The following is a 25,493-nucleotide window of genomic DNA, read 5'->3' as shown; positions in this document are numbered from 1 at the left end:
TCTCTTCAGGCTCAGAGACATTCAGCCTCTCCTAACAACTTCCATTCACTTCTCATTCCCAAATCAATTCCTTTTCCAAATGCAGCTCGGTGTAGGGGTTGCTTAGGTGAAAACATTGAAGTCTCCGACTTCCATTGATTTATCTTTATCCTTCAACATTCAGTCTTTGGACTGGGCTTTCAGAAGAGTGGCAATCTCACACAGATCGCCATTTCAGACCTCCTTCTTCACAAAAAAGGAGCTTCACATTTTGGAGAAAGAAATTCTGTTCGGGTGTCCCTCAGAAATCCATTCTGACAGTTCTTTGATAGTGTGGGAATGAAAACCACACCCCTTTTCACAGCAGTTAGCTGCTGGATCCTGGCATTTGTAAATCCTGACACTGACAGCTGCCTTGAAAGGGGAAGTACGTAAGATAAGTAAGTGCAAGGTGAGGGTGCTGGGAGGGCGGTGTGTCAGATTGGTTGGGATGGGAGGGTGGTGGGGGAGTGGGTGGGTGTTGGGATTAGGCTGCTATGTAAGTAGGATGTGAAATTAAGACTCAACTAAAAGCAATGGTCAGATTAGACAATAAATCTAATTAACAGCGAAAGCTTTAATGAGTTGCTTAGTGCTGAAGAAGGGACAGCATATAAACCAAAAGGGAAAGAGGTATGAAAGACCTGAAATGATCTGTCTGAGAGTTGAAAAATTATACCATTCCATGAAAAGAATCTTTAAAACTGAAGGAAAAAGTTTTTTTAAAATTTGTTTCCCATCTCAAATTACCTGTGAAATGAATAACTTACTCAGCCACATCATAGGGAAATTGAGAACATTACTGGAGGTCTGGAGTCACATATTGGGCAGACCAGGTAGATTAGATTCCCTACAGTGTGGAAACAGGCCCTTTGGCCCAATCAGTCCACACTGACCCTCTGAAGAGTAACCCACCCAGACCCATTTCCCTTTGACTAACGCACCTAACAGCATGGGCAATTTAGCATGGCCAATTCACTTAACCTGCACATCTTCGGACTGTGGGAGGAAATCAGAGCACCCGGAGGAAACCCATGCAGACACGGGGAGAATGTGCAAACTCCACACAGACAGACAATCATCCGAGGCTGGAATTGAACCCGGGACCCTGGTGCTGTGAGGCAGCAGTGCTAACTGCTGAGCTACTATGCCGCCCAGGTAAGGATAGCATCCCTATTAAACCAGGTCAGATTTTGCAAGAATTCCCTGGTAGTTATATCATTGCTATTAGTGTAGCTTGTTAATTCCAGATTTTAAAAAAATGTTTCAGGGCAGCAGTTAAACCCATTTCCCGAGAACTTTAGCCTGGACTCCATCGATTACTAGCCCTAATGACATTACAACATTACCACTTCACCACTACCTCCCCAGCTACAGTACCTACATGTGGGAAATGATGTAGGCCAGCATAGCATCCACTTGAAGCGGCACTACATAAATGAATTCCTCACTGACTTAATTTTGTCATTACTGCTACTGTTGAGCATATATTTCGTTTTTGTCAATATTAATACTGTTGTATGTTTATTAAATTTGCAACATTTAATATTGCAGTGCTACTATTATTTGGAGAAGTAAGTTGTAAGTGTAGTCACCTCTCCTGTAATGTTATGAGTAGTGTTTTGCTCACTCTGTCCTGGTTCTTATACAGACAGCACTCCTGAGGAACCACTGAACAATTCTATGGATGAGATCTCCATTTTGAAAAGGCTGGGCATTCAGAGGTAAGCAGTAATAGCCATTGTGCATGCTTCTCTCCTGAATCATAATTCAGGCTTCTATTACTCTTACAGTCCTGACAACACCCAAAACTCTCAAGCAGAACATGGGCAGCACGGTGGCTCAATGGTTCACACTGTCGCCTCAAAGTGCTCGGGACCTGGGTTTGATTCCATCCTCAGGCGACTGTGTCAAGTTAGCATGTTCTCCTCATGTCTGCTTGGGTTTCCTCTGGGTGCCCCAGTTTCTTCCCATAGTCTAAAAATGTTCAGCTGAGGTGGATTGGCCAGGCTAAATTCCCCACAGTGTCCAGCGATGTGCAGGCTAGAAGGATTAGCATGGGAAATTCAGAGATACAGGGATCGGGTTGGGTCTGGGTGGGATGCTCTTCAGAGGGTTGGTGTGGACTTGATGAGCTGAATGTCCTGTTTCTACTGTAGGAATTCTATGAAAGAGTTCTTGCCTATTACCTGTGTATAATACTGTCCAATCTTGTGACAATTTGGATGGGATCTCACTCCTCACCTCACTGTGGAAATACCTTTGTCAGAATCCATCTCAATCACTTAGTGCAACATCTAGTATTAGGGAATCAGCACAGTTTCAGAAAAGTTTGAGGAACTACTGATATGGCATTGTAATTCTACAACTCTGAGAAAAGTGCTACATGCTGTGGCACCGTGGCTCAGTGGTTAGCACTGCTGCTTCATAGCGCCAGGGACCCTCTGGCGACTGTCTGTGTGGTGTTTGCACATTCTCTCCATGACTGAGTAGGCTTCTTTTACATGCTCCAGTTTCCTCTTCCAGTCCAAAGATGTGCAGATTAGGTGGATTGGCCCATGCTAAATTGACCATAGGGTCCAGGGATATGCAGGCTTGATGGATTAGCCATGGGAAATGCAGGGGTACAGGGATAGGGTTGGGGTGAGTTGGATCTGGGTGGGATGGTCTTTGGAGGGTTGGTGTGGATTCGATAGGATTCAATGCCTGAAGTCTTGGTACTTTGCTCATATATTAACAGTACCAGGAGTTCAAAGGGCTGCTGATACAGTGAGATCTGTAGCAGAGATGGAGTGACTAATTGATGTGAAAGTGGTATGCTGTATTGTTGAACTAAGTAGGAAAGTTCTTGCCTAATTTGTCATCAGCGTGTGAACATTTCACTGCTAAGCATATGTAGCAGTGTTGGAGCACAGAAAAAGTAGTAGCTTTCACTGAAATCATAAGCCAGTAATAACAGCTCAACCTGTTCTGGGACTCATCAACCTAGCAGAGACACTGAATCTGAAGGCAAATGTCTTGCTCTTGTAAAGTGCTAACTAGAGAGAAGGCAAGTAACCTCAGGAATGAGCAGATACCAGGCAAATTAGCACCAACCCACATGCATATTACTAAAGGTCCTGAATGTTTTAAAGGTAATGGATGAAAAGCATGTGGAAAAACTGATAAATGTGGGACAGATTAGAATTACCACCATTTCAATAATCGCATATAAGTCTCTTTGGTGGCTATGTATAACTTGTGCAGGAATATGTTTTATAAAAGGTGGTTGTTTAGAGAAATGCATTTGTACATGGAACATGAGTTGGGTTGCTGTCTTCATGTGAACTGTAACTCTGCTGTAAGAGTTTTGACTTTAGTTTGTGGCAGCCAATAAACACATTATATAAACAGCAAAGATCAGTTAATATATTGTGTAAATCAGGAGACATACTGACTTCATTTGAAAGGCAACCTGGGAGAAATGTATGACAGATAACTGATCTGACATGGCTTGTTTTGCAGTATCAGCCAAACTTAAAATGAGCCCTCTCCCCAACTCAGCAATACACTTGTGCTGTATCCTCTTTGACCAGTCTATGTGAGGTTGTGGGGCAAAGCATTTTTCATTCAGTATTGCATGGTTCAGGTACAAACTTGCACATTTGCCTTGGAGCAGGGCAACAGCTGGATATCAGTTATTTCAATAAAACTGACACCTCTAGTGCTACCCTCTAATGGCCTCATCGAGCAAGGGCTCTTGTTCTAGTTCTCTCACTGCTCACATGGAGCCAATGATCAGCCCTGAAGGTTGTAGCATGGATAATAATTCCAGGCTTTACTTTCAGTAGTGGGGGTAGTGACCCCGCACCCCTCCCCCTCCATGGAGATTGTTGCTTGATAGTGACTGTGCCTCTACACAGGGCTGTCTCAATGGTCAACATCCAAGTTGTTGTTATTATTGATATTAAATTTGTTACCACCATTTTACAAAATTTCACTTTGTGCTAGAAGCCATTATCTGTGAGAAATACATGTTACACAAGTTAATGCACAATGCCGTACAATTAAAGGTAATAGCCTGGAGTTTCTCCCTCCAGGAAGTTAACATCAAAGTTGCATTTAAAATGGTGTCCACAACTGTAGCTATTTTTATTGGAAATCAAACACCCCAGAGAGAGGCAAATGTGCCATTTTAATAAATGATCCGTATTCTTATTTTACAGAGAGTTCTACACTGAGAAAGAGGTCGAGGTAAGTTCAGCATCCTTTCGTTTTCTGTCAATGTTCAACAGTAAAGGATAAAATAACTACAATCAATCCTGTTCTCAAATCATCTGCCCATGTACCTTCTAGCCGGTGTCAATGGTTAGTGACCAGGAGTGTGTGGGAACTCCTTTCCACGCTCCTTACTCCAACATTAAAGGCGCTGAGGCCAATTGCTCCAACTGCTGTGTCAGGGGAATGAAGACCCCTCCCACTGCCCTGGAAATATCTTTGGATCAGTCTGACACTGCCTCTGGGATCTGAACATCAGGTGATCCTTTGAGTTTAAACATTGAACATGTAACTGTTCCCCAATATGATCCATGACCTCAACGTTATGACCTTTCTCATCGCCCTTGCAATAACATCGACACCATTCAGCCCTTCATCTTGTGCATTCCCATTTCTCTTCAGTCAATGTCACTGAGACATTCTTTGATGCCTTGTCCAATTTCTCTCCTTAAACACCTCCCCTTATTCAGTTGTCTCTGTGCAAACATACAAATTTAGGAGCACGCTTAGGCTAATCTGCGCTGCCATTTGATAAGATCAGGGTTGATCTAATAGTGGTCTCAACTTCACTTCGCTGCTTGTGCCTCCACTATACTCCCAATTTCCTTTGACTCCCCTGACAGTCAAGAAGCCATCTAACTTAACCTTAAATTGTTCAATGACCCAACCTCTGCCCTTCTCTGGAGAGAAGACATGTCTCCACATTTGGTTCGGCCACTTTTGGAATTCTGCATTTGGTTCTGGCCTCCCTGCTGTAGGATAGATAGTGTTAAACATGAAAGGGTGCAGGAAAAGATGTTGCCAGGGTGGGCGAGTTTGGGTTATAGGGAGAGGCCGAATCGGCTGGGGTTATTTTCCCTGCAGTGTCAGAGGCTGAGGGGTGCACCTTACAGAAGTTTATAAAATTATGAGAGGCATGCACAGGATAAATAGCTAAGGTCTTATTCCCAGGAGTGGGGGAGTCCAAAACTAGAGGGCATAGGTTTAAGGTGAGGGGGGAACGATTTAAGAGCGGGATCTGAGGGGCAATATTTTCATGCAGAAGGTGGTGAGTGTATGGAATGAGCTGCCAGAGGAAGTGATGTAGGCTGGTACAATTACATTTAAAAGACATCTGGGTATATGAATAGGACTGGTTTAGAGGGATATATGGGCCAAATTATGGTGAATGGGACTAGATTAATTTAGTTGGCCTGGTTGCGTTGGACTGAAGGATTTGTTTGCGGTATAGCTCCATGACTCTTATGACTCTATATCTCTGTCTTAAATTGGGAGACCATGTTTATTTAACTGTGAAGTCTAACTGTTGTCTCTCCCACAGAAGAGACACCCTCTCAGCAGGCACTCTGTCAAGACCCTTCAGGATCTTGCAGGTTTCAATGAGATCATTCCTTATTCCTCTGAACTCTGATGGATAGCCTGCCCAATGCTCCTCTATCATCCATTATGACCATTTCTACCCACCTTATCTTCCAGCTCTTTCTCCATTCTCCCAACCATTTCCATTTATGGCTTTCTGAGGTGACACTGTTTTTGAGTATAAGGTGCAACAAAATGCAAGTTGTTGTTGTAATGACTGAGGTTAAAAGTAGTCAATTGTGCAGTAAAATGGTAAATAAATTGGGAAGAAAATCATGGCCAACCTATGATATTACCAACCGGCAAGGAATTGTTGGCTGGTTACCGCCCTCAACAATAATTTATTGACTCGGCACAAAAAGGAAAAGAGTTAAGTCCGTATCAACCAACAATTGGCTTTATCGGTGAGTTAAAACAGGCATACAATTCACACTGTTTGGTTAAGAAAGGGTTAAAAATAGGCAGACAATTCATACAAGACTAAAACGTATGCACACACCTATTACGTTTCTCAAGCATTCTCTGAACGGTCACACATGTAAAGGCTAATAGCCATCCACGCTGGCCATCCAAGTCCTCTATCAAGTCTCCATGCTTCTGACACAGGGTCCTCCACTTCAGAGAAGATTGGTCTCCAGAGTTTTCACTGCTTGCATGCCCTAAATCCTTAATTTTTATCACTTTTCCATATCTTCCCAAACTGTGGTGCCTTGCTCTCACTAGCTCTGGCTCATTTACTGAACCTTTCATTATAGGCTCTGGCCCAAGAACGCTTGGAGAATTACCTCATTGCTCTCCCACCAAATAGGCATTTATACCTTACGTCACTTCCCTTGCCTTCCTCTGAGTTAAACGAGTTCCAATTGGTTCTGCCCACCACAAGCCACTGGCTGGGGCTTGGATTACTTGAGTTCACAAGGTGCTGTTTTTGTGAGTAAGCAGCCCCCGGCCACAGAATGTTAAATTGAGGCCCCACCAATTCTCTAAGGTTGAACTTTATGATCCCACTGTACTATTCAAAAAAGGGCAGGAGTGTTTTCACATTTAAAGCAGATGACTAAAAACGGTGGCCATTATCATATTGCTTGCTGTGGAATCTTGCCCATTATGTTTTCCAAATTACAATGGCATTTGTACTTCGAAAAATATTTCATTGACTGAAAAGTGGCATGGGAGAGCCAGAAGTGGTGAAAGGGGCTGTTTCTATGGGCCATTGACCCAGCGCTTTTTCTCTGGACTTGGAGCCTCTCCCTTTGCACAGTAAGGTGTTGTGCTTGATGCTTTGAGTGCTACCCATGTGACCAGCACTATGACAGTAGGTGTTTGAAGCCGAGCACAGGCCAAATGGCCGCTCAGTTCAGATTCACACTGAGTTCCTTTTTCTGACACTGGAGACTCCTCTCTCTTTCTTTCTCCCCCTTCCAAGTCTGCATTCGTCCACCTGTCTCTCGCTTTTAAATCTGACATGTTCACACTGAAGCAAAGACTTGAAGTGGAGGAACGAGCCCAGGATGTGGCTGAGGAAAACATCCAGAAGGAGCTGGAAGGATGCAGAGTAATACTGCAGGTAATGGAGTCATGGAGATTAGACAGCAATATTGTCGCTGCTGGAAACTGGACCCTTGTTCAGGAGGGATGCAAACTCGCATTAGAGATAGAGGAGAAATGGAGGCAAGATCTGGGAATTGCTGTACAGTATATTTCATGTCTCTTATTTATACAGAGATGATCGTAGTTGTTGAGAGTGTAGAATTCTAGACCATAAACATCTGTAATATCCTCCCAGCTCAATTTCTGGGAGCTTCCATGATTTCTCTTTACTTATCTCTAAGACTTAAACTATGAAGCACAGTAAGCATAGATCAGTCAACAGACTAGCACAATCAAACACAGAATAATTGAGCCATTGAACATAACAAAATGTGTGAAGTATTTATTTTTATTAATTCATGGGACTTGGGTTTTACTCTAGCATTTACCTCTACTCCTCACTGCCTTGGAAGTGAGTGCCTTGCTAGGTTATTTCAGAAGGCAGTTAAGAATCAACAAATTGCTTTGGTTCTGAAGTCACATGGAGGCCAGATAAGATAAGAATAGCAGGTTTCCACCCCCACAGGACGTAAGTAAACCAGACAGGTTTTAATGACAATCATCAATGGTTACACAGCTGGGCTAGCTTTTAATTCCAACTTTTTAAAAATTTAATTCCAATTTAACCATCTGCCAAGGTGGGGTTTGAACTTGTGCCCCCAGAACATTAGCCTGCATTGTAGGGCTCTCATCCAGTGACAGGGGGGAATGGAGGGTTTGCTGTGATGTTCCGAACCTAATGGTCGTGACTGGTTCTGTGCAGAAACTGAAAGCAGCTTGTTCAGACAGGCAGAGGCGGGAGACTCTAAAGCAGCTCGAGTACAACCTTCAGGTTGTGGAAGCTTCCATCACACGGGTGACTAACAACTCCGAGATACTGGGTGCCGTACACCAGGTATGTGTGTTCAGATTAGCCATCACTCTGGAGGGCATTCTACTTCTCTGAGATTTATGATTCATCATCAACATTTAGGGCTGTTTAATTTATGTGCAATATTCAAATACTAATAAAAGGTATAGGAACAAACATAGGAACAGTGAAATTAGGAGCAGGGATAGGCAATTCAGCCCCTCGAGCCCGCTCTGCCATTTAACATGATCATGGCAGGTCTTATCCTGGTCTCAGCTTGACTCTCCTGCCTGCTCCCCAAAGCCCGTAATTCTGCTTTACATTAGAAACATTTCTCTTTCTTTCTTGAATCTGTTGATCAATTCTGCCTCCACTGCGTTCTGAGGCAGTGAGTTCCATAGATTCACATCCCTCTGAGAGAGGTCATTTCTCCTCATCTCAGTTTTGAACCGACTTACTCTCTACCTGTGACCTCTTGATCTAGACTGTCCCTCAAGGACTGTCTATTCAACTTCCACCTTATCAATCCTTTTTAGCATTTTATATCCTCAATAAGATGCCCCCTCTTTCTTCTGAACTCCAGCAAGTACCATCCCAAACTATTCAGTCTGTTCCTCAAACAACAGCCATTTCATCTCTGAAATCAACTTGATGAATCTCTGCTGAACTGTCTGCAGTAGCAGCACACCCTTCCTCAAGTAAGGCGATCAAAGCTGGGCACAGTATTCCAGGTGTGGTCTCACCAATGCCTTATACATGTTAAAATTTGTAGCTGCAGGGGGTCACAATATTAAAATTGTCAATATTGGTAGCAGGCTCCTATTAATAGGCATGTACCATTGTCAGTCTCAGGAATCCTATTAACAACTTAGTCAAACTTCAGTTCCTGTCTTTGTAGCATTGATCACCACCAGTTTATATGCTGGACTATCATTTGCATCCTGTACTATTGTCAATGCTGTTACCAGGCTCCCATTTCAACCTGTCAACTTAGATCACTTACTTACAAACCATCTACTGTGGAGCATTGTGTTTTTTTAAATTTGCAGCACAGCCCCTTTGTAGGATTCCCACCTTTAGTTGCTGCTTCAGATTCAAATGCCCTGGCTAGTTAACAGAAGATCATGAGAAAAGAAATTTCTACCACCGCATGCATAACATTCCCACAGGTTTCGGGTTGGAGACAGCTCAATGCATTTGAGACTGGGGAGTTAAAAAGGGCACTGAACTTACTGGAGTTGGGCAGAGAGGATTGCCTCTGAGCTCTATCCAAGTTTTCCCTATTTCATGACAATTCAATATCTTTCCTGATCTGAACATTAAGCGTTTCAGAGCGCATTGTTGCAGCATGTGCACAATAATTTGAACTGGTGTCAAAATTAGAATTTGGAAGAAGGATAATGAATGCGTGTCTTGGACATTCCTACACTTTCCCTAGGGAAGAAGCCTTCATATAGAGCCTGGATCAGAGATGTGACCACAATATTATATCCATGAGCCTCCCACACATATTCACTCTGGCAGATTCCTAACTGAAAGGATCATTATACGAGATGTCTGTGTGTGATATGCCTTTGCAGGAAGCCCGGATAAGTCGGGGTGTGCAAGTAATGATGGAACACGTGGCCAATCTGAAAAGCCTGCACGCCAAGGAACACGCAGAGCTACAGGAAATGAAGAAGATCATTCAGCAGAGCACCAGGAACCGACAGTTTGGAGACATGAGAGGTAAGGACCGTTTTTCATCCAACAGAAAGCACAGTCATTTGGAACTTCTAACTTTATTTCTTATTTATTACTTTATACTGACAAGAACTGTAATATTTTTCTACTCTTCATCTAAGATTTTACACCTTGGACCTAAGATGGCACTGTGAATGGCAACATTGTAAACTTTTTGCTGTCCTCATGTTGGAGGAGAAAGTGAGGACTGCAGATGCTGGAGATCAGAGCTGAAAATGTGTTGCTGGAAAAGCGCAGCAGGTCAGGCAGCATCCAAGGAACAGGAGAATCGACGTTTCGGGCACCTGAAGAAGGGCTGATGCCCGAAATGTCGATTCTCCTGTTCCTTGGATGCTGCCTGACCTGCTGCGCTTTTCCAGCAACACATTTTCAGCTGTACTCATGTATCCTGTATTTGAGTGCAAGTGACAGTAAAACCTAATTCTATTTCTAATTCAGTTGTCGTCCAGAGGACACATTCACAGTCTCACAGAGCCAGGAGCCTGAGTTTGATTCCACCCTCGGGCAACTGTCTGTATGGAGTTTGCATGTTCTCCCTGTGTCTGTGTGGGTTTCGTTCCACAGTCCAAACATGTGCAGGTTAGGTGGATTGGTCATGCTGAATTGCCCATCATGTCCAGGGATGCGCAGGCTAATTGGATTAGCCATGGGACATGCAGGGTTACAGTAATAGGGTAGGTGTGGGGGTGGGGGGGATGCTCTTCAGAGGTTTTGTGTGGACTAAATGGACCAAAGGGCCTTCCATGCTGTAAGGATTCTAGTCTTTGATTCAAAGTTTGAAGAGGGAATGTACATAGACTGTATAATTTATTGAGCTGAATTCTCCATTCTGATTCCTCTCTTCTGATATCGGACGAGAATGGTATTTGGCGAGTGCAGCCTTGAGACCCTTCCCCATGAGTAAACACTTCCACACCTTCACACTCAAATGGAAATGGGATGAGATCATATGGATCGACCATCTAATTTTTATTGGACTGAACCTTGATCATGGCCAGGATCACCATTGGGCAAGAATAATATGATGTCAGAAGGCAGGATTAACATTCCCATGGTTCCCCTCGATGAAGGATTAGCACCTCATTGTGTTTCCTTCCCCCACCTTTCTGCCTTGTTCTGCAGGCCTCAGTTCCTGCTCTGGACATGTTGACTCTCAAGGAGGATTCTGCCAATGTAGTTGTCCAGCTTTATCTCCAGCAATGGGCCTGTGCACAACCATTGGGATTCTAGAACTCATACCATGCAGCCTGGTAGCATCAATTCCACAGGGAATCACCATGGCTACCTGATGAACTCTAACAGGGTCATGTTTGCTGTAATATTGGGTTGGTGGACCAACCAGGAGGACTGTGTGATACAAACTGTGCAAGAAAGTGAAGGGTCAGAGTGAATAAACCTCCAGGGCGCCCTGGGACCGATACTTAAATAGAATGGGTAGTAAAGATTGGGATGGGCATGGCAGGTCAAATTAGTTTCCTTATAGAGTCATACAGATGTACATCATGGAAACAGATCCTTCAGTGCAACTCGTCCATGCTGACCAGATATCTTAACCTAATGTAGTCCCATTTGCCAGCACATGGCCCATATCCCTCTAAACCCTTCCTATTCGTGATTAGATTATTTACTTATGGTGTGGAAACAAGCCCTTCAGCCCAACAAGTCCACATCGACCCGCCAAAGAGCGACCCGCCAAAGAGCACCCCACCCCACCCAGACCTATTCCCACAAAACTACGGACAATTTAGCACGGCCAATTCACCTAACCTGCACATTTTTGGATTGTGGGAGGAAACCCACGCAGAAACGGGGAGAATATGCAAACTCCATACAGACAGTTGCCTGAGGCAGGAATTGAACCCAGATCTCTGGCGCTGTGAGGCAGCAGTGCTGACCACTGTGCTGCCATATACCCATCCACATGCCTTTTAAATGTTGTAATTGTACCAGCCTCCACCATCTCCTCTGACAGCTCATTCTATACACACACCACCCTCTGCATGAAAAGGTTGCCCCTCAGGTCCCTTTTATATCTTTCCCCTCTCACCCTAAACCTATGGCCTCTAGTTCTGGACTTGCCCACCCCTGAGAAAAGACTATCTATTTATCCTATCCATGCCCCTCATGATTGTATAAAGCTCTATAAGGTCACCCCTCAGCCTCCAACGCTCCAGGGAAAACAGCCCCAGACTATTCAGCCTCTCCCTGTAGCTCAAACCCTCCAACCCTGGCAACATCCTTACAAATCTTTTCTGAACCCTTACAAATTTCACAAAGTCAAAATTGTTCTCAAAGATGGGTGATGCTACCTAGGCCACCTATTTGCACCTATTTTTTCTGACAATCATCTGCTTACATGAATAATGAAGTCAACTGCTCGATGATATGATTGATCAAGCAAAAACAACAGAACTAGAGGCTGATGTGGGTAGGTACTTTTCCTAGTAACAGATCAACAATTATTTATTACTCTGATAGTCTTGCTTGATGCCAATCCATATTTAAAATGCAGTAGACTTCTGGAAAATGGGCTGCTCATTCAATATCATACAATAAACCTGATACATTCTTTAAAATTACCAGCTCAAGTCCTTGTAGTATTTTCTCGGATAGTCATAGAGTCATACAGCATGGAAATAGACTCCCTGGTCCAACTCGTCCATGCTGACCAGATATCCTGAATTAGTCTAGTTGTGTTTGCCAGCATTTGGTCCATTTCCCTGTGCATATACCCATCCAGGTGCCTTTTAAATGCTGTAATTGTACCAGCCTCCACCTCTTCCTCTGGGAGCTCATTTCATACATGTACCATCCTCTGCGTGAAATAGTTGCCCCATAGGTCCTTTTAAATCTTTCCCCTCTCATATTAAACCTATACCCTCTAGTTTTGAACCTCTCACCCTGGGAGAAAGATCTTGGCTGTCTACTCCATCCATGCCCCTCATGATTATAGAAACCTCTAAAAGTCACCCCTCAGCCTCTGATGCTCCAGGGAAAACAGCCCCAGCCTATTCAGCCTCTCCCTATAGCTCAAACCCTCCAATCCTGGCAGCATCCTGGTTAGTCTTTTCTGAAACCTTTCAAGTTTCACAATATCCTTAGTATATCAGGGAGACCAGAAGTGAACACAGTATTCAAAAGGTGGCCTAACCCATTTCCTGTACAGCCGCAACATGACCTTCCAGCTCCTATAATCAATATCCTGACCAATAAAGTGTACCAAATACTGCCTCCACTATCCTGTCTACCTGTGGCTCCACTTTCAAGGAATTATGAACCTCCCCTGATTTGCCTTATCAAAATGCAGCACCTCACATTTATCTAAATTAAATTCCATCTGCCACTCCTCAGCTCATTTGCCCAACTGATCAAAATTCTGTTGTACTCCAAATAAATTACTTTGCTGAACACTACACCACCAATTTTGGTGTCATCTGCAAACTTACTGCACCTCCTTTATTTACACCCAAATAAGTTACATAAATGACAAAAAGCAGTGGACCCAGCGCCGATCCCTGTGGCACACCACTGGTCAAAGGCCCCCAATCTGAGAAGCAACCCTCTATCACTACCCTCTGTTTCCTACCTTTGAGCCAACTTTGTATCCAAATGGTTAGTTCTCCCTGTATTCCATGTGATCTAACCTTGTTAACCAGTTTATCATGCGGAACCTTGTCAAATACCTTACTGAAATCTATATAGACAATCTCCACTGCTCTGCCTTCATTAATCTTCTTCATCATTTCTTCAAAAAACTCAATCCTGGCAGATGGCTATTTCTGACAGCTGTGGTATCTTCCTCCCCTACCAGTGTGTGGTACTGGATAATGGTTGTTTTGAGGCAATTCACTGGTACTAGTTCTCCTTGTGTTTGCTTTATCTTGAGCTCATCTCATGACAATAGTAAAACAATAACAACTTAGAGTATCTACAGAAGAGGCACTGACGTTTGATAATACCAAGGCTTGTTGCATGATAGTGATGAGTTCAAATTCATTTGGTCAAGCATAATTACTGAGACTTTAGGGAGCTGGTACATCTGCTCCCTTTGAAAGTCAGAAGTTCCACGACACCAGGTTATAGTCCAACAAGTTTATTTGAAATCACATGCTTTTGGAGTGTAGCCTTTTCGTCAGACACAGAGAAATTCATCAGACAAATGAGGCTCAAGCATTCTTCCACTAACTCCAAGACGTCAGCAGTGAGCCACTGAGACAACCAATGAACTGGAATGGTCAACAGAGAGATACGTGGTGCCGTGACCAAAAAAGAAAGAGTCGATTCGACCCTTCCAGAAGGCTGCTGCCCTAGGCTTGAGCCATCAGGAGATGTGTCAACACCAGATTCATAAACTGTGCTCACAAGATAGTGCAAAATGTCACCCAAGCACAATGCAAATGCCATCCATACTCTCAAGACTAACTGCAACATTGTCATCAAACCAGCAGACAAAGGAGGAGCCATTATCATACAAAATAGAATGGACTATTGCAAAGAAGCATGCCAACAACAGAACAACCAGGAACACAACAGACAACTCACTGCCGATCTGACCAAATAACACACCCGTCAACTGAACAGATTGATCAAGACCTTTGATCCAGACTGTCAGAGTATCCTATGCACACATCACAGCCGAATATTCTATGCTCCAAACATTTGTGATTTTTAAATAAACCCGTTGAACTATAAACTAGTGTCATGTGACTTCTGACTTTTGTCCACCCAAGTCCAGCACCTGCCTTTGTAAGTGGGAGTGGAATATTTTGTCTTCACCCACTGACTGTATATAACATCAGAAGACACAAAGGAGCAAATATAACATAAACATTAACTCCTGTCAGAACAATTAACTTAGATAAGGCACTCCTGAACTTTGGATCAACCTTATTCTTCAGTAACATGGATACAGTAAAACATCAAGGCTTATAAACGTTGCAATGTGCTCTCTTTCAGATGATGCCGACTTTCAGACTAAGCATCAAATGATGAGAGCTATGCATCAGGTAATTCAACATTGTGTCTTCATTAACATACAGATAGCTCAAATATTGTATATTTATGAAGAAATAATCATATTTCTCATCATGATATTCATGGAGAATGGCAAATTTGACCTTTATTTGTTCCTCCTAGCTCGTATAAGACTATTTTGGGTTGACATACGGATGTGTGATTCTAATAAACTTTTCATCCATTGAATTGATGACTTCATTCAAATTGCATTTAGAAGATTTTCCTATGTTATTATATTGCAAAGGGGATCTCAGCTTGTGCCAGACCATTATGTCATCTAGCTCTATCAGGTTTCCTGTTACATCACCTGGTGGACAGCTAGGGTGCAGTTTCTTCAGTTTTAATTCTCTCAATGGGATGTGGCAATCAGTCAGTGTTTGTTCACCATCCCTAAATCCCCAGGAGGAAGGGGTGAGCCACCTTCCTTATTTGCTGCAGTCCATCTGTTACAGGTACACACACAGTGCTATTAGAAAGGGAGATCCATGAGTTAGACCCAGGAACAGTGAGATAGTTCCAAATCAGAATGGTGCATAGTTTGCTGGGGTTCTTGCTGGTGACAATATTCCACGCTGTTCACTTTGCTTTACCTTTTAGGTGAGAAAGGTCACAGATTCTGTCTGAGAGGTTGGAGTGAGTTGTTGCAGTACAGTGGTGGAGGAAGTGAATGTTGGAAGTTGATTGGTCGGTAGCTTTGTCCTATGTAGAGTGTAGCTTCATGACCGTTGTTGGAGCTGTATTCATCTAGGCATTCCACTACAATATTGGCTTGTGCCTACCAGGTTTTTGAAGTCAAGAGATGAGTTATTTGATGCAGAATCCACAGCCTCTGAGCTGTTCTTGTGGCTTTGGTATTTATGTAGCTGGTGCAGTAAGGTTTCTTGCCGTTGATGAGCACAGGATGTTGATAATAGGAGATTGAGTGATGGTAATACCTGGAGTTTGTTAGATTCTTTCTTCATAGAATCCCTACAATGTTGAAGCAGGCCATTCAGTCCATCGAGTCCACACCGACCCTCTGAAGAGCACCCCATCCAATTCCTGTAACCCTGCATTTCCCATGGCTAACCCACCTAGCCTGCGGATCCCTGGACACTATGGGGCAATTTAGCCTCACCAATCCATCTAACCTGCATATCGTTGGAGCATGTGAGGAAACCGGAGCACCTGGAGGAAACCCACGCAGACACAGGGAGAATGTGCAAACTCCACACAGACAGTCACCCACAGCTGGAATTGAATCTGAGTTGCTGGTCCTATGAGGCAGTAGCACTGGCCACTGAGCCACCATGCTGCCCTTGTGGTAGACACAGCTGTTGCATGGCACTGTATGGTGCGAATGTTACATGCTATTTATCAGTCCAGGCCTGAAGGCTACCCTTTGAACATCAGATCTGTATCTAACCCAGTGTGTTGAGATCAGATTTCACCTTCCTGCTCTTACCCTCCACACATTTTGGTGACAGTGATCACAACTGCCTCACATTTAGCATGAAGAAGGGCTCCTACTCCTTCGATGCTGCCTGACCTGCTGCGCTTTTCCAGCAACACATTTTCAGCTCACATTTAGCATAGCTTTGGAAAGTGAAACGAGCAATTACCGAGGGAAGATATTCAATTGGGGAAAAGGAAATTATGACTTGATCAGACAGGAGTTGGGAAATATAGACTGGGAGCAATTGTTCCACAGAAAGGGCACAGCAGACACGTGGAGACTGTTTAAGAAGCAGTTGTTGCGAGTGATGCACAAACTTGTTCCTCTGAGGCAAGTAAGAAGGGGTAAGATTAAGGAACCTTGGATGACGAGAACAGAGGAACTTCTCATCAAAAGGAAGAAGGCAGCTTATGTAAGGTGGAGGAAGCAAGGATCTAGCACAGCTTTAGAGGATTACAGGCTTGCTAGAAAGGAGCTCAGAATTGGACTGAGGAGATCCAGTAGGGGGCATGAAAAAGGCTTGGCAAGAAGGATTATGGAGTACCCAAAGGCATTTTACTCATATGTGAGGAATAAGAGAATGATCAGGGAGAAGGTAGGGCTGATCAGGGATAACAGAGGGAACTTGTGCGTGGAGTCTGAGCAGATAGGGGAAGCCCTAAATGAGTTTTTTGTTTCAGATTTCATCAAGGAAAGGGAATTTGTTGTAAATGAAAACTTGGAGGAGCTGAGATACAGTCTTGACCAGATCAAGATTGATGAAGTTGATGTGCTAGAAATCTTGGAAAACATTAAGATTGATAAGTCGCCAGGGCCAGAGCAGATTTATTCTAGGCTGCTCTGGGAAGCGAGAAAAGGAGGTTGCTAAGTCACTGGGCGCGAGGATATTTGCCTCCTCATTCTCCACGGGAGTCGTACCGGAGGATTGGAAGGAGGCGAATGTTGTTCCTCTTTTCAAGAAGGGGAATAGGGAAATCCCTGGCAATTACAGACCAGTCAGTCTTACGTCTGTGATCAGCAAAGTTTTGGAAAGAATTCTGAGGGATAGGATTTATAACTATTTGGCAAAGCATAGTGTGATTAAAGGAATCAGCATGGCTTTGGGGCAGGTCATGCCTCACAAATCTTATTGAGTTCTTTGAGGAGGTGTCAAGACAGGTCGACAATGGTTGAGCAGTGGATGTGGGGTATATGGACTTCAGCAAGGCATTTGATAGGGTTCCCCATGGTAGGCTCATTTATAAAGTCAGGAAGTATGGGATACAGGGAGATTTGGTTGTCTGGATTCAGAATTGGTTGGCTGACAGAAGCCAGAGAGTGGTTGTAGATGGAAAGTATTCTGCCTGGAGGTCAGTGTTGAGTGGGGTCCCGCAGGGCTCTGTTCTTGGGCCTCTGCTCTTTGTAATTTTTAAAATGACTTGGATGAGGAGGTTGAGGGGTGGGTTAGTAAATTTGCAGATGACACAAAGGTTGGAGGTGTTGTCGATAGTATAGAGGGCTACTGCAGACTGCAGCGCGATATAGACAGGATGCAGAGCTGGGATGAGAAATGGCAGATGGAGTTCAACCTGGATAAATGCGAAGTGATGCATTTTGGAAGGTCAAACTCAAATGCTGAATATAGGATTAAAGACAGGATTCTTGGCAGTATGGAGGAACAGAGGGATCTGGGTGTGCAAGTACATAGATTCCTCAAAGTTGCCACCCAAGTGGATAGGGTTGTTAAGGAAGCATATGGTGTTTTGGCTTTCATTGACAGGGGGATAGAGTTTAAGAGCTGTGTGGTTTTGCTGCAGTTCCTCAAGTCCCTGGGGAGGCCACACTTGGAATATTGTGTCCAGTTCTGGTCGCTCTGTTATAGGAAAGATACAGAGGCTTTGGAGAGGGTGCAAAGAAGGTTTACCATGATGCTGCCTGGACTAGAGGGTGTGCCTTATGAAAAAAGGTTGAATAGGCTTGGACTTTTCTCTCTGGAGAGAAGGAGGAAGAGAGGAGACCTGATCGAGGTGTACAAAATAATGAATGGAATAGATAGAGTCAAGAGCCAGAGACATTTCCCCAGGGCAGGATTGACTGGTATGAGAAGTCATAGTTTGAAGATATTAGGAGGAAGGTATAAAGGAGATGTCAGATGTAGGTTTTTTACAGAGTTGTGAATACATGGAATGCGTTACCAGCGGTGGTGGTGGAAGCAGAGTCATTGGGGACATTTAAGCGACTGCTGGACATGCACATGGATAGCAGTGAGTTGAGGGGTGCGTAGTTTGTTAATATATTTTACATTAGGATTAAATCTCAGCACAACATCGTGGGCCAAGGGCCTGTTCTGTGCTGTACTTTTCTATGTTCTATGTTCTATCTATTTCCTGCTCGGTCATAGCCTGCAAGAAGCTAAAAGCCCTCTGCTGATAAGGAGAAACATATCTCTGAAAAATAAATTCATGTCAGAATTTAATAAAGATTTCAATAAAACCTTGAAATTATGTCAGTCTTTCCCGTGCTATCACTGAGCATAATTTGGCAACATGCCACAGAATGGTCTGTAAGTTATCCACAAAACTGTTCATTTCACTCAGTCTAGGACCACCCTGGAAATGTGTGTTGGTGATGGTGTAGGGTGTCTGCCTCTGAGCTTGCAGAATGGCGGGAATTTAATCCCACGTCTCTGGTGAGTGCTGTTATTGGTGGAAGATTCTCGTTTCCATGGCAGCCTCAATACCTTAGGGCATCCATTCGTGTCAGAAATCACAATGTAGTTAAAGCTGGCAGGTTGTATGTGTGAGTCACACAAGCTGGTGGACTTCAAACGTCAGTTCTTTGGCTCCCACTTTGATTCACTACTTCCTGCAAGTTAATCTTAACCTCGTTAAACCATCTCCTCGGATATCAGCAAGAAAATGTAATCATAAACTAGTTTCTAAAAGAACCGTGTCTGAGTTTGTTGAAAATAAATCCTTGTTCCTGGGCATCAATGCAATGTCGACATTTCCTGCCTATCCTTAGTTTGCCTTGAAAAGGAAGTGGTGAGCCATCTTTTTGAACCATTACAGTCTAAGCTGCTTAGATATTCCCATTGTATTGCTGTGCCGTGAGTTACAGGACTTTGACACAGTCACAGTATTCTGTTATGTCTCATGGTCAGTCTGTCAGCCTGAGACCATAAGACCATAAGACATAGGAGCAGAAATTAGGCCATTCAGCCCATCAAGTCAGCTCCGCGGTTTGATCATGGCTGATAAGTTTCTCAAATCCATTCTCCTGCTTTCTCCCTGTAACCCTTGATATTCAGGAATCTATCTCTGTCTTAAATATACCAAATTACCTGGCCATCACAGCCTTCCGTGGAAGTGAATTCCATAGATTCACCATTCTCTGGCTGAAGACATTTCTCCTTATCTCTGTTCTAAAAGGTCTTCCCTTTACTGTAAGGTTGTATCCTCGGGTCATAGTCTCTCTTACCAATGCAAATATCTTCCCAACATCCACTGTCCAGGCCATTCAGTATTCTGTAAGTTTCAATTAGATCCCCCCTCACTCTCTGCATCGAGTACAGACCCAGAATCCTCAACATTCTTTATACATTAAGCTTTTCAGTCCTGGGGTCATTCGCATGAACTTGCTCTGAACATGCTCCAGGACTAGCACATCCTTTCTGAGATATGGTGCCCAAAACTCTGCACAATACTCCAAATATGGTCTGACTAGAAGCTTACAGAGCCTCAGAAGTACATCCCTGCTTTTATATTCAAATCCTCTCAAATTAAATGCCATAATTTTGTATACCTTCCTAAATCCTGACTCAACCTGCAAGTTTATCTTGAAGGAATCCTGGACTAGAACGCTCAAGTTTCTTTACACTTCAGGCGTCTGAATTTTCTCTCCATTTAGAAAATAGTCCATGCCTCTATTCTTCCTACCACAGTGCATGACCTCACACTTTTCCATGTTAAACTCCATCTACCAATTCTTTGCCCTCTCTCCTAACCTGTCCAAATCCTTCTGCAGCCTCCCTGCCTTCTCAATGCTACCTGTCCCTCTATCTATCTTTGTATCATCTGCAAACTTAGCTCGAATGCCCTCAGCTCCTTCATCTAGACTGATGGTCCCAACACTGAGCATTGAGGAACACCATTTGTCACCAGCTGCCATCCTGAGAAGGACCCTTTTATCCCCACTCTCTGCTTTCTGCCAGACAGCCAAGTTTCTATCCATGCTATCACCTTGCCTCTAACACCATAAGCCCTTATGTTACTCAGTAGCCTACTGTGTGGCACCTTTATGAAAGGCCTTCTTGAAGTCCAGTTAAATAACTGTGATTCAACTCAACAAGCACATGAGAACATCACTGTGTCAAAGCATGTAATATTAGGGTGTACAGGTCTCACAATCTATCCTCCCTTAGATCACTTGAAGCAATGCATGCCACTGGAACCTCTGTTGTAATGCAATGAAGTCCATTGTCTATGTGTACTATCAGGGACCAAGCTGTGAGTCAGTAAGGATACCTTGAAGTTGGTTCAGGTCTATATTCTTGAACTTTGCATTCCAGTGATGGGGCATTCAGATATATTTCAGCCAGTCTATGTGGATCTTGATATGATTCTCTGGATAGGAATTTCAATATAGTGGTGCATTACTAAGGCAAGACAGGTAAAAGCTATCTCTTCCATTGCTATGCAGAATGGTAATAGTGAATTGTTCCCTGTGTTATGGTAGATGGATCCATTCTGAAACGGCACTTAAACGAAACCCTTATTTGTTCTTATTTACCAGAGTACAGCTCGCAGGAGGGTAAGCATTGCTGTCATTCCAAAACAGCTCATGGTAAGTGTACAATCCAATTTCTCACTTTTTTGCATTGTATCTGCTTTAGATCATTTTAATTACCTACCTTTAGAGGCAGTGTGTGGATAAATTGGGTCTTTCATCTCTGGAGTCTTGGCTTGTCGGACAGGCCACGATGCTGAGGTGAGTGTTTCCTCTCAATGTAGGAAGTAGGAAGTCAGCTTTTCCGTGAAATGGGTTGGTGGTGATTCAACCCGATCCCTAACTCCACATGACCGATTCATGAGAGAAATGGAAAAAGCCATACTGACCAGAAAGCAGTCAAGCGTCTCCCCGGAGATTGGGACTAAGGCCAATGTGAAGGATGGGTAGTTATTGCACCTTGGGAAACAACAGCATTTTAAGGAATGAGATTGAGATAACTCAAAACAGTGAACAAGGCAAAAGTGAGGACTGCAGATGCTGGAAATCAGTCTACTGCTGTGCTTTTCCAGCACCACTCTAATGTATACTCAAAACAGTGAACAGCTTGTTATTTTGGAGATTGTTTTCCAAGCTCCATGTAGAGTGGATAGATGTGGGAATGGTGAGTCACATTAGAATTAGAAACATGTTTAGTGTCACGTGTACTCAAGTACAGGGATACAGGAGCCCAGTGAAAAGTCTCCACACCCGGCACCATTTTAGATACAAAATCTTAGGACAGAGCAGAAAAATAAAGAACTACAGTGGGTTCTGCTAATAACATGTGTTTCTTCAACGCAAATTGACATTAACGTGATTGAAGGATTTAGACCATTATTTGTAGAACGTGAACTTTCCTTAAATCTATTGGCTATAACATGATTTCGGCCCCATTAGTTTAAATGGCGCAGCTATTGAGCAATTTTCTTACAACGTGAGATCACAGGAGAATGGAACTATCATGTTATATCAGAACCGACTGTAAGTTATATGTAAGATATCACAGTCCTTCTGAGAATAAAGTAGAAAAAATAAAGAATTACAGTCCTGCTCTAGCCATGGGCCTGCAGATGCTCTACACTGGGCTTCCCCACGAGGGCTTGATCTCTTCCTCATGTGAAGCAGTCTCCCCTGCACTGGGCACGCACAACTCTGTCTGGCCACTGACCATTACAAGTCCACACCAGCTCACCAGCCACCTCACCACAGATCGCCAGAATCCCAGTCTGGGTCATCACTGAGCCCATAAGCCACATCAGCACTCCAGACTTAAAAGAATCCATGGCAGCATTGCACCAGCCGCCTGGCGCCAATGACTTGCTCCAGGCCCAAAGCTGCTACTGTCCCCGTTGCCTCCATAACCGAGCTCCCTCAGAAAGTAAGGTGACACAAAAAAAACTAACTAATAAAAAAGCGAGAAAAGATGAAAGGAAAAACGAGCAGTTGGAGTGGATGAGTCCCAGCTCAGGAACCCTACTCAGCCGTTATCTTGATTCATATGAAGTGGAATCCATGAACCAATGAAAGTGAGTCGATCTCATGTTGTTATCTTCTTCATTACAATCACTAGCATCAACAACATCCATCCAGGTTCAGACAGCACAATCAGGAATCAGAAATCCAAGCCACAATTAAAAAAACACAAATAGAATTGCACTCCTCAGGCCAAGTGCCAGGGAATTAAGGCTACAGGCCAATTGTAGATTCTCCTGATGTAGGAAAATAGGACACAGAATTCAGGTTTGCCCTATAGATAGCCACTTGTAATGCCTGTGCAGGAGATAACAAGGATCATGACTGACATTTTGATTCCAGAGGATCTAGCTCAATACTTGTTGGGTCACACACACTGCAAGCGCCTCTGCCCCACCCCCGCTACAATGAGCAGACTAGCACAATTGTTGCCAGTAGTTGCAAGAAGGTGTAACCTTATTGGTGTAAAGTGATCATATGGGCTTAGTCAATTAATGGCTATAGAGTTGGGATGGCAAGCACCCTGAAAAAGTGAGGAGCCTTCTCTTGCTCATGGTCACCATCAAGTGGTAAAGTTCCTGACCCTGGTATGGAATGGTAGCACCATACAACACAGAAGGAGGCTGGTAATAGTACTTTGAAGGATCCATCTATTTCATAGAATTATAAACGAATGCAGTGAGGAATAAAACCATTTGGCGCTTTGTGTCTGTTTCAAAAAGAGCTATCTAATTTTACTCACCAGCTCTTCCCCGTAGCTCTGTAATTATTTTCCTTGAATAATTTCCCATTTCTCTGTAGGATATTATTACTGAATCTGCTTTTGCCTCCCTGTCATGGCCATTTTTCATATCACAAATCATTATGTAAATTTGTTTCCTTGTGTCATCTCAAGCTTCTATATCAATCACCTTAAATCTGTGTCGTCTGGTTGCTGATCTCTCTGCCACTGGACTTACTCTATCCTCATTTAATCCATCAAAATCACAATTTTAAACACCCTCCCTCAAACCTTCTCTTCTTTCATAATCCAGCAGTTCAAATTCTGCACATAACTACCTCTGATCCCTTGCAGCACTCGATTAAATCTTCTTTGAACTCTCTCCATAGCATTGACAGCTAGTATATCAGGAATCTCATGTATGCTGATTGCCTTATCTGTTAGACATTACATCTGGAGCACAATGTTCTGGTCCAGTAAGCCAGCTAGTGAAGGAAAGTACTGGTGCCACTCAGTCTAACACTTACTTCGAGGTTTTGAGAACACACCATTTCAGTTTCAGTATCATTTATAAATGCCCCCTTATTGATGATTGATTATAATTAATAGCCAACATCTCTTTCAATTCCATGTGGGTCCAACTAATGTGGGACATGGACTCATCTCTGTCTCTCACAGGTTATAGAATTATTTTTATTCTATTAAATTATGTGGGTGTCACTAAGGTGATGAGTTAACCTAACTCTTAACTTAAGAGTAAACCACATTGCTTTGGCTCTGAAGTCACATGTAGGCTGGACCAGGTAACAATGGCAGATTTCCTTCACTAATGGACCTTAGTGAATTAGATATCATTTTAATGATAATCAGCAATGGTTACGTAGTTGCTATTAGAAAAACTTTGGTCAGGTGAATGTAATTACTTCCATATATTCATAATGAGATAAGAGTTCTAATCTCTCAAGAAGCGGTTTATACATATGTTCTTTTTAGGGCTCGGAATTGATTATGGAAGTGACTGTCATGATTATTCCATGTCTTACTAGAAGCTCCTAAAACCTGTAACATTACATAATCCTTTCAGCACTGAGCGCTGAGAGCCACCTGGCTGGAGTACAAGTTTCAGTTTATACAGGGAGAAAGTTTTCCATAGAGGGATATCCATTTCACGGTGTTTGGCACATTGCACCTCATATGTCAGTTGTATAGTCTGAATGTCAGTCAGCAACTGAGTATTTTGCTGTTGGCTGCATCTGTCTGACAACCAGTTGATATGGAGATATCAGCAACAGATAAATCTCCCTATGGCTGCTGTTCTCAATTTGGCACCTTCTTCATTTATCCATGTCATTACCTTACCTTAGCTAGCTCGTTTACTTTGGATTCTCTACGTTTTCTGCAAGATTCAAGGACAAGAAGGCTTGGAGTTTGGACCTATGGCACTGGATGTCTGCAATTTCTCTGCTTCAAAAGGCTTAACTGGCCTGTGGTTCAATTATGAACTATTAATATCAACTTCTGGCGCTCTGAGAACACTGCGTGTCATGTGTTTCAAAAGCTCTGAAGTCAGAGGCATAATTCCCTACAGCCACAGTTCTTAAAGAGCACCCGACTGCCATGAAAACTGTACATGTTTTGGGAGGGACTTGCATTATATCTCAGAGGAGAGTACCTAAACTTAGTGACCAGAGTTAAAAGGGAATACGCTAGAGAAACTTAGCAGGTCTGGCAGCACCTGTGGAGAGAAAAACAAAGTTTCTGATACGACTGCTCTACAGAGCTGAAAGGGTTTGGAAAATGGTGGTTTGCCAAAAGTCAGAGGGTGAGGAGGAGCAAGTGGAGCAAATGGTGAGAGTGTCCAATGCAAAAGGCAAAGCTGTGCTGATGGTAGTCAAGGAGTAAAATAAATAAATGTAAATGTTACCTGTGAAAATACAACCACTCTGCTGAGACCAAAGTTAACAAGACACAAACAAGACATGGCTGGGGCTTCACAACTCCACCCATTATTTGAGGTGTGGTGACCTTCAGATTAAATTCACCAGAAGCCGTGTCTCTTTATGAGAAGAGCAGCCCTTTGATTCGGTGGGACTAGAGTGACATCACTTGGCTCAGGTAAGCAATGTTTGAGCATCATGGTTTGGAGATGCCAGCCCAAGTCAACATAGTCTCCCTAATTCTCATAGCGGGTGAACAAATATGTTTACAACCTATTCAAGTTCTGCCAACTAAAATATGAAAACATGTAATCATATTAAAATGGACTGTCTTGTTAAGTTTTT

The 25,493-nt window shown here is 43.2% G+C and overlaps 1 protein-coding gene across 1 annotated transcript in view; it reads left to right on the top strand.

The window, feature by feature from the left end:
• The window catches only part of LOC140467066 (uncharacterized), a 75,196-nt gene that overhangs the window by 15,947 nt on the left and 33,756 nt on the right, over positions 1-25,493 (top strand). Inside the window, exons 5-11 of the mRNA XM_072563126.1 lie at positions 1,670-1,742; positions 4,224-4,251; positions 7,061-7,201; positions 7,988-8,119; positions 9,655-9,802; positions 14,774-14,823; positions 21,042-21,092. Coding sequence (XP_072419227.1) covers positions 1,670-1,742; positions 4,224-4,251; positions 7,061-7,201; positions 7,988-8,119; positions 9,655-9,802; positions 14,774-14,823; positions 21,042-21,092 — 623 coding nt within the window. The remainder of the gene's footprint in view (positions 1-1,669; positions 1,743-4,223; positions 4,252-7,060; positions 7,202-7,987; positions 8,120-9,654; positions 9,803-14,773; positions 14,824-21,041; positions 21,093-25,493) is intronic.

This window comes from Chiloscyllium punctatum, chromosome 45, assembly GCF_047496795.1.
Source record: "Chiloscyllium punctatum isolate Juve2018m chromosome 45, sChiPun1.3, whole genome shotgun sequence".
In the NCBI taxonomy this organism is placed as follows: Eukaryota; Metazoa; Chordata; class Chondrichthyes; order Orectolobiformes; family Hemiscylliidae; genus Chiloscyllium; species Chiloscyllium punctatum.
The sequence above is the reverse complement of the archived record's forward strand: the minus strand, read 5'-3'. Positions and strand labels throughout refer to the sequence as shown.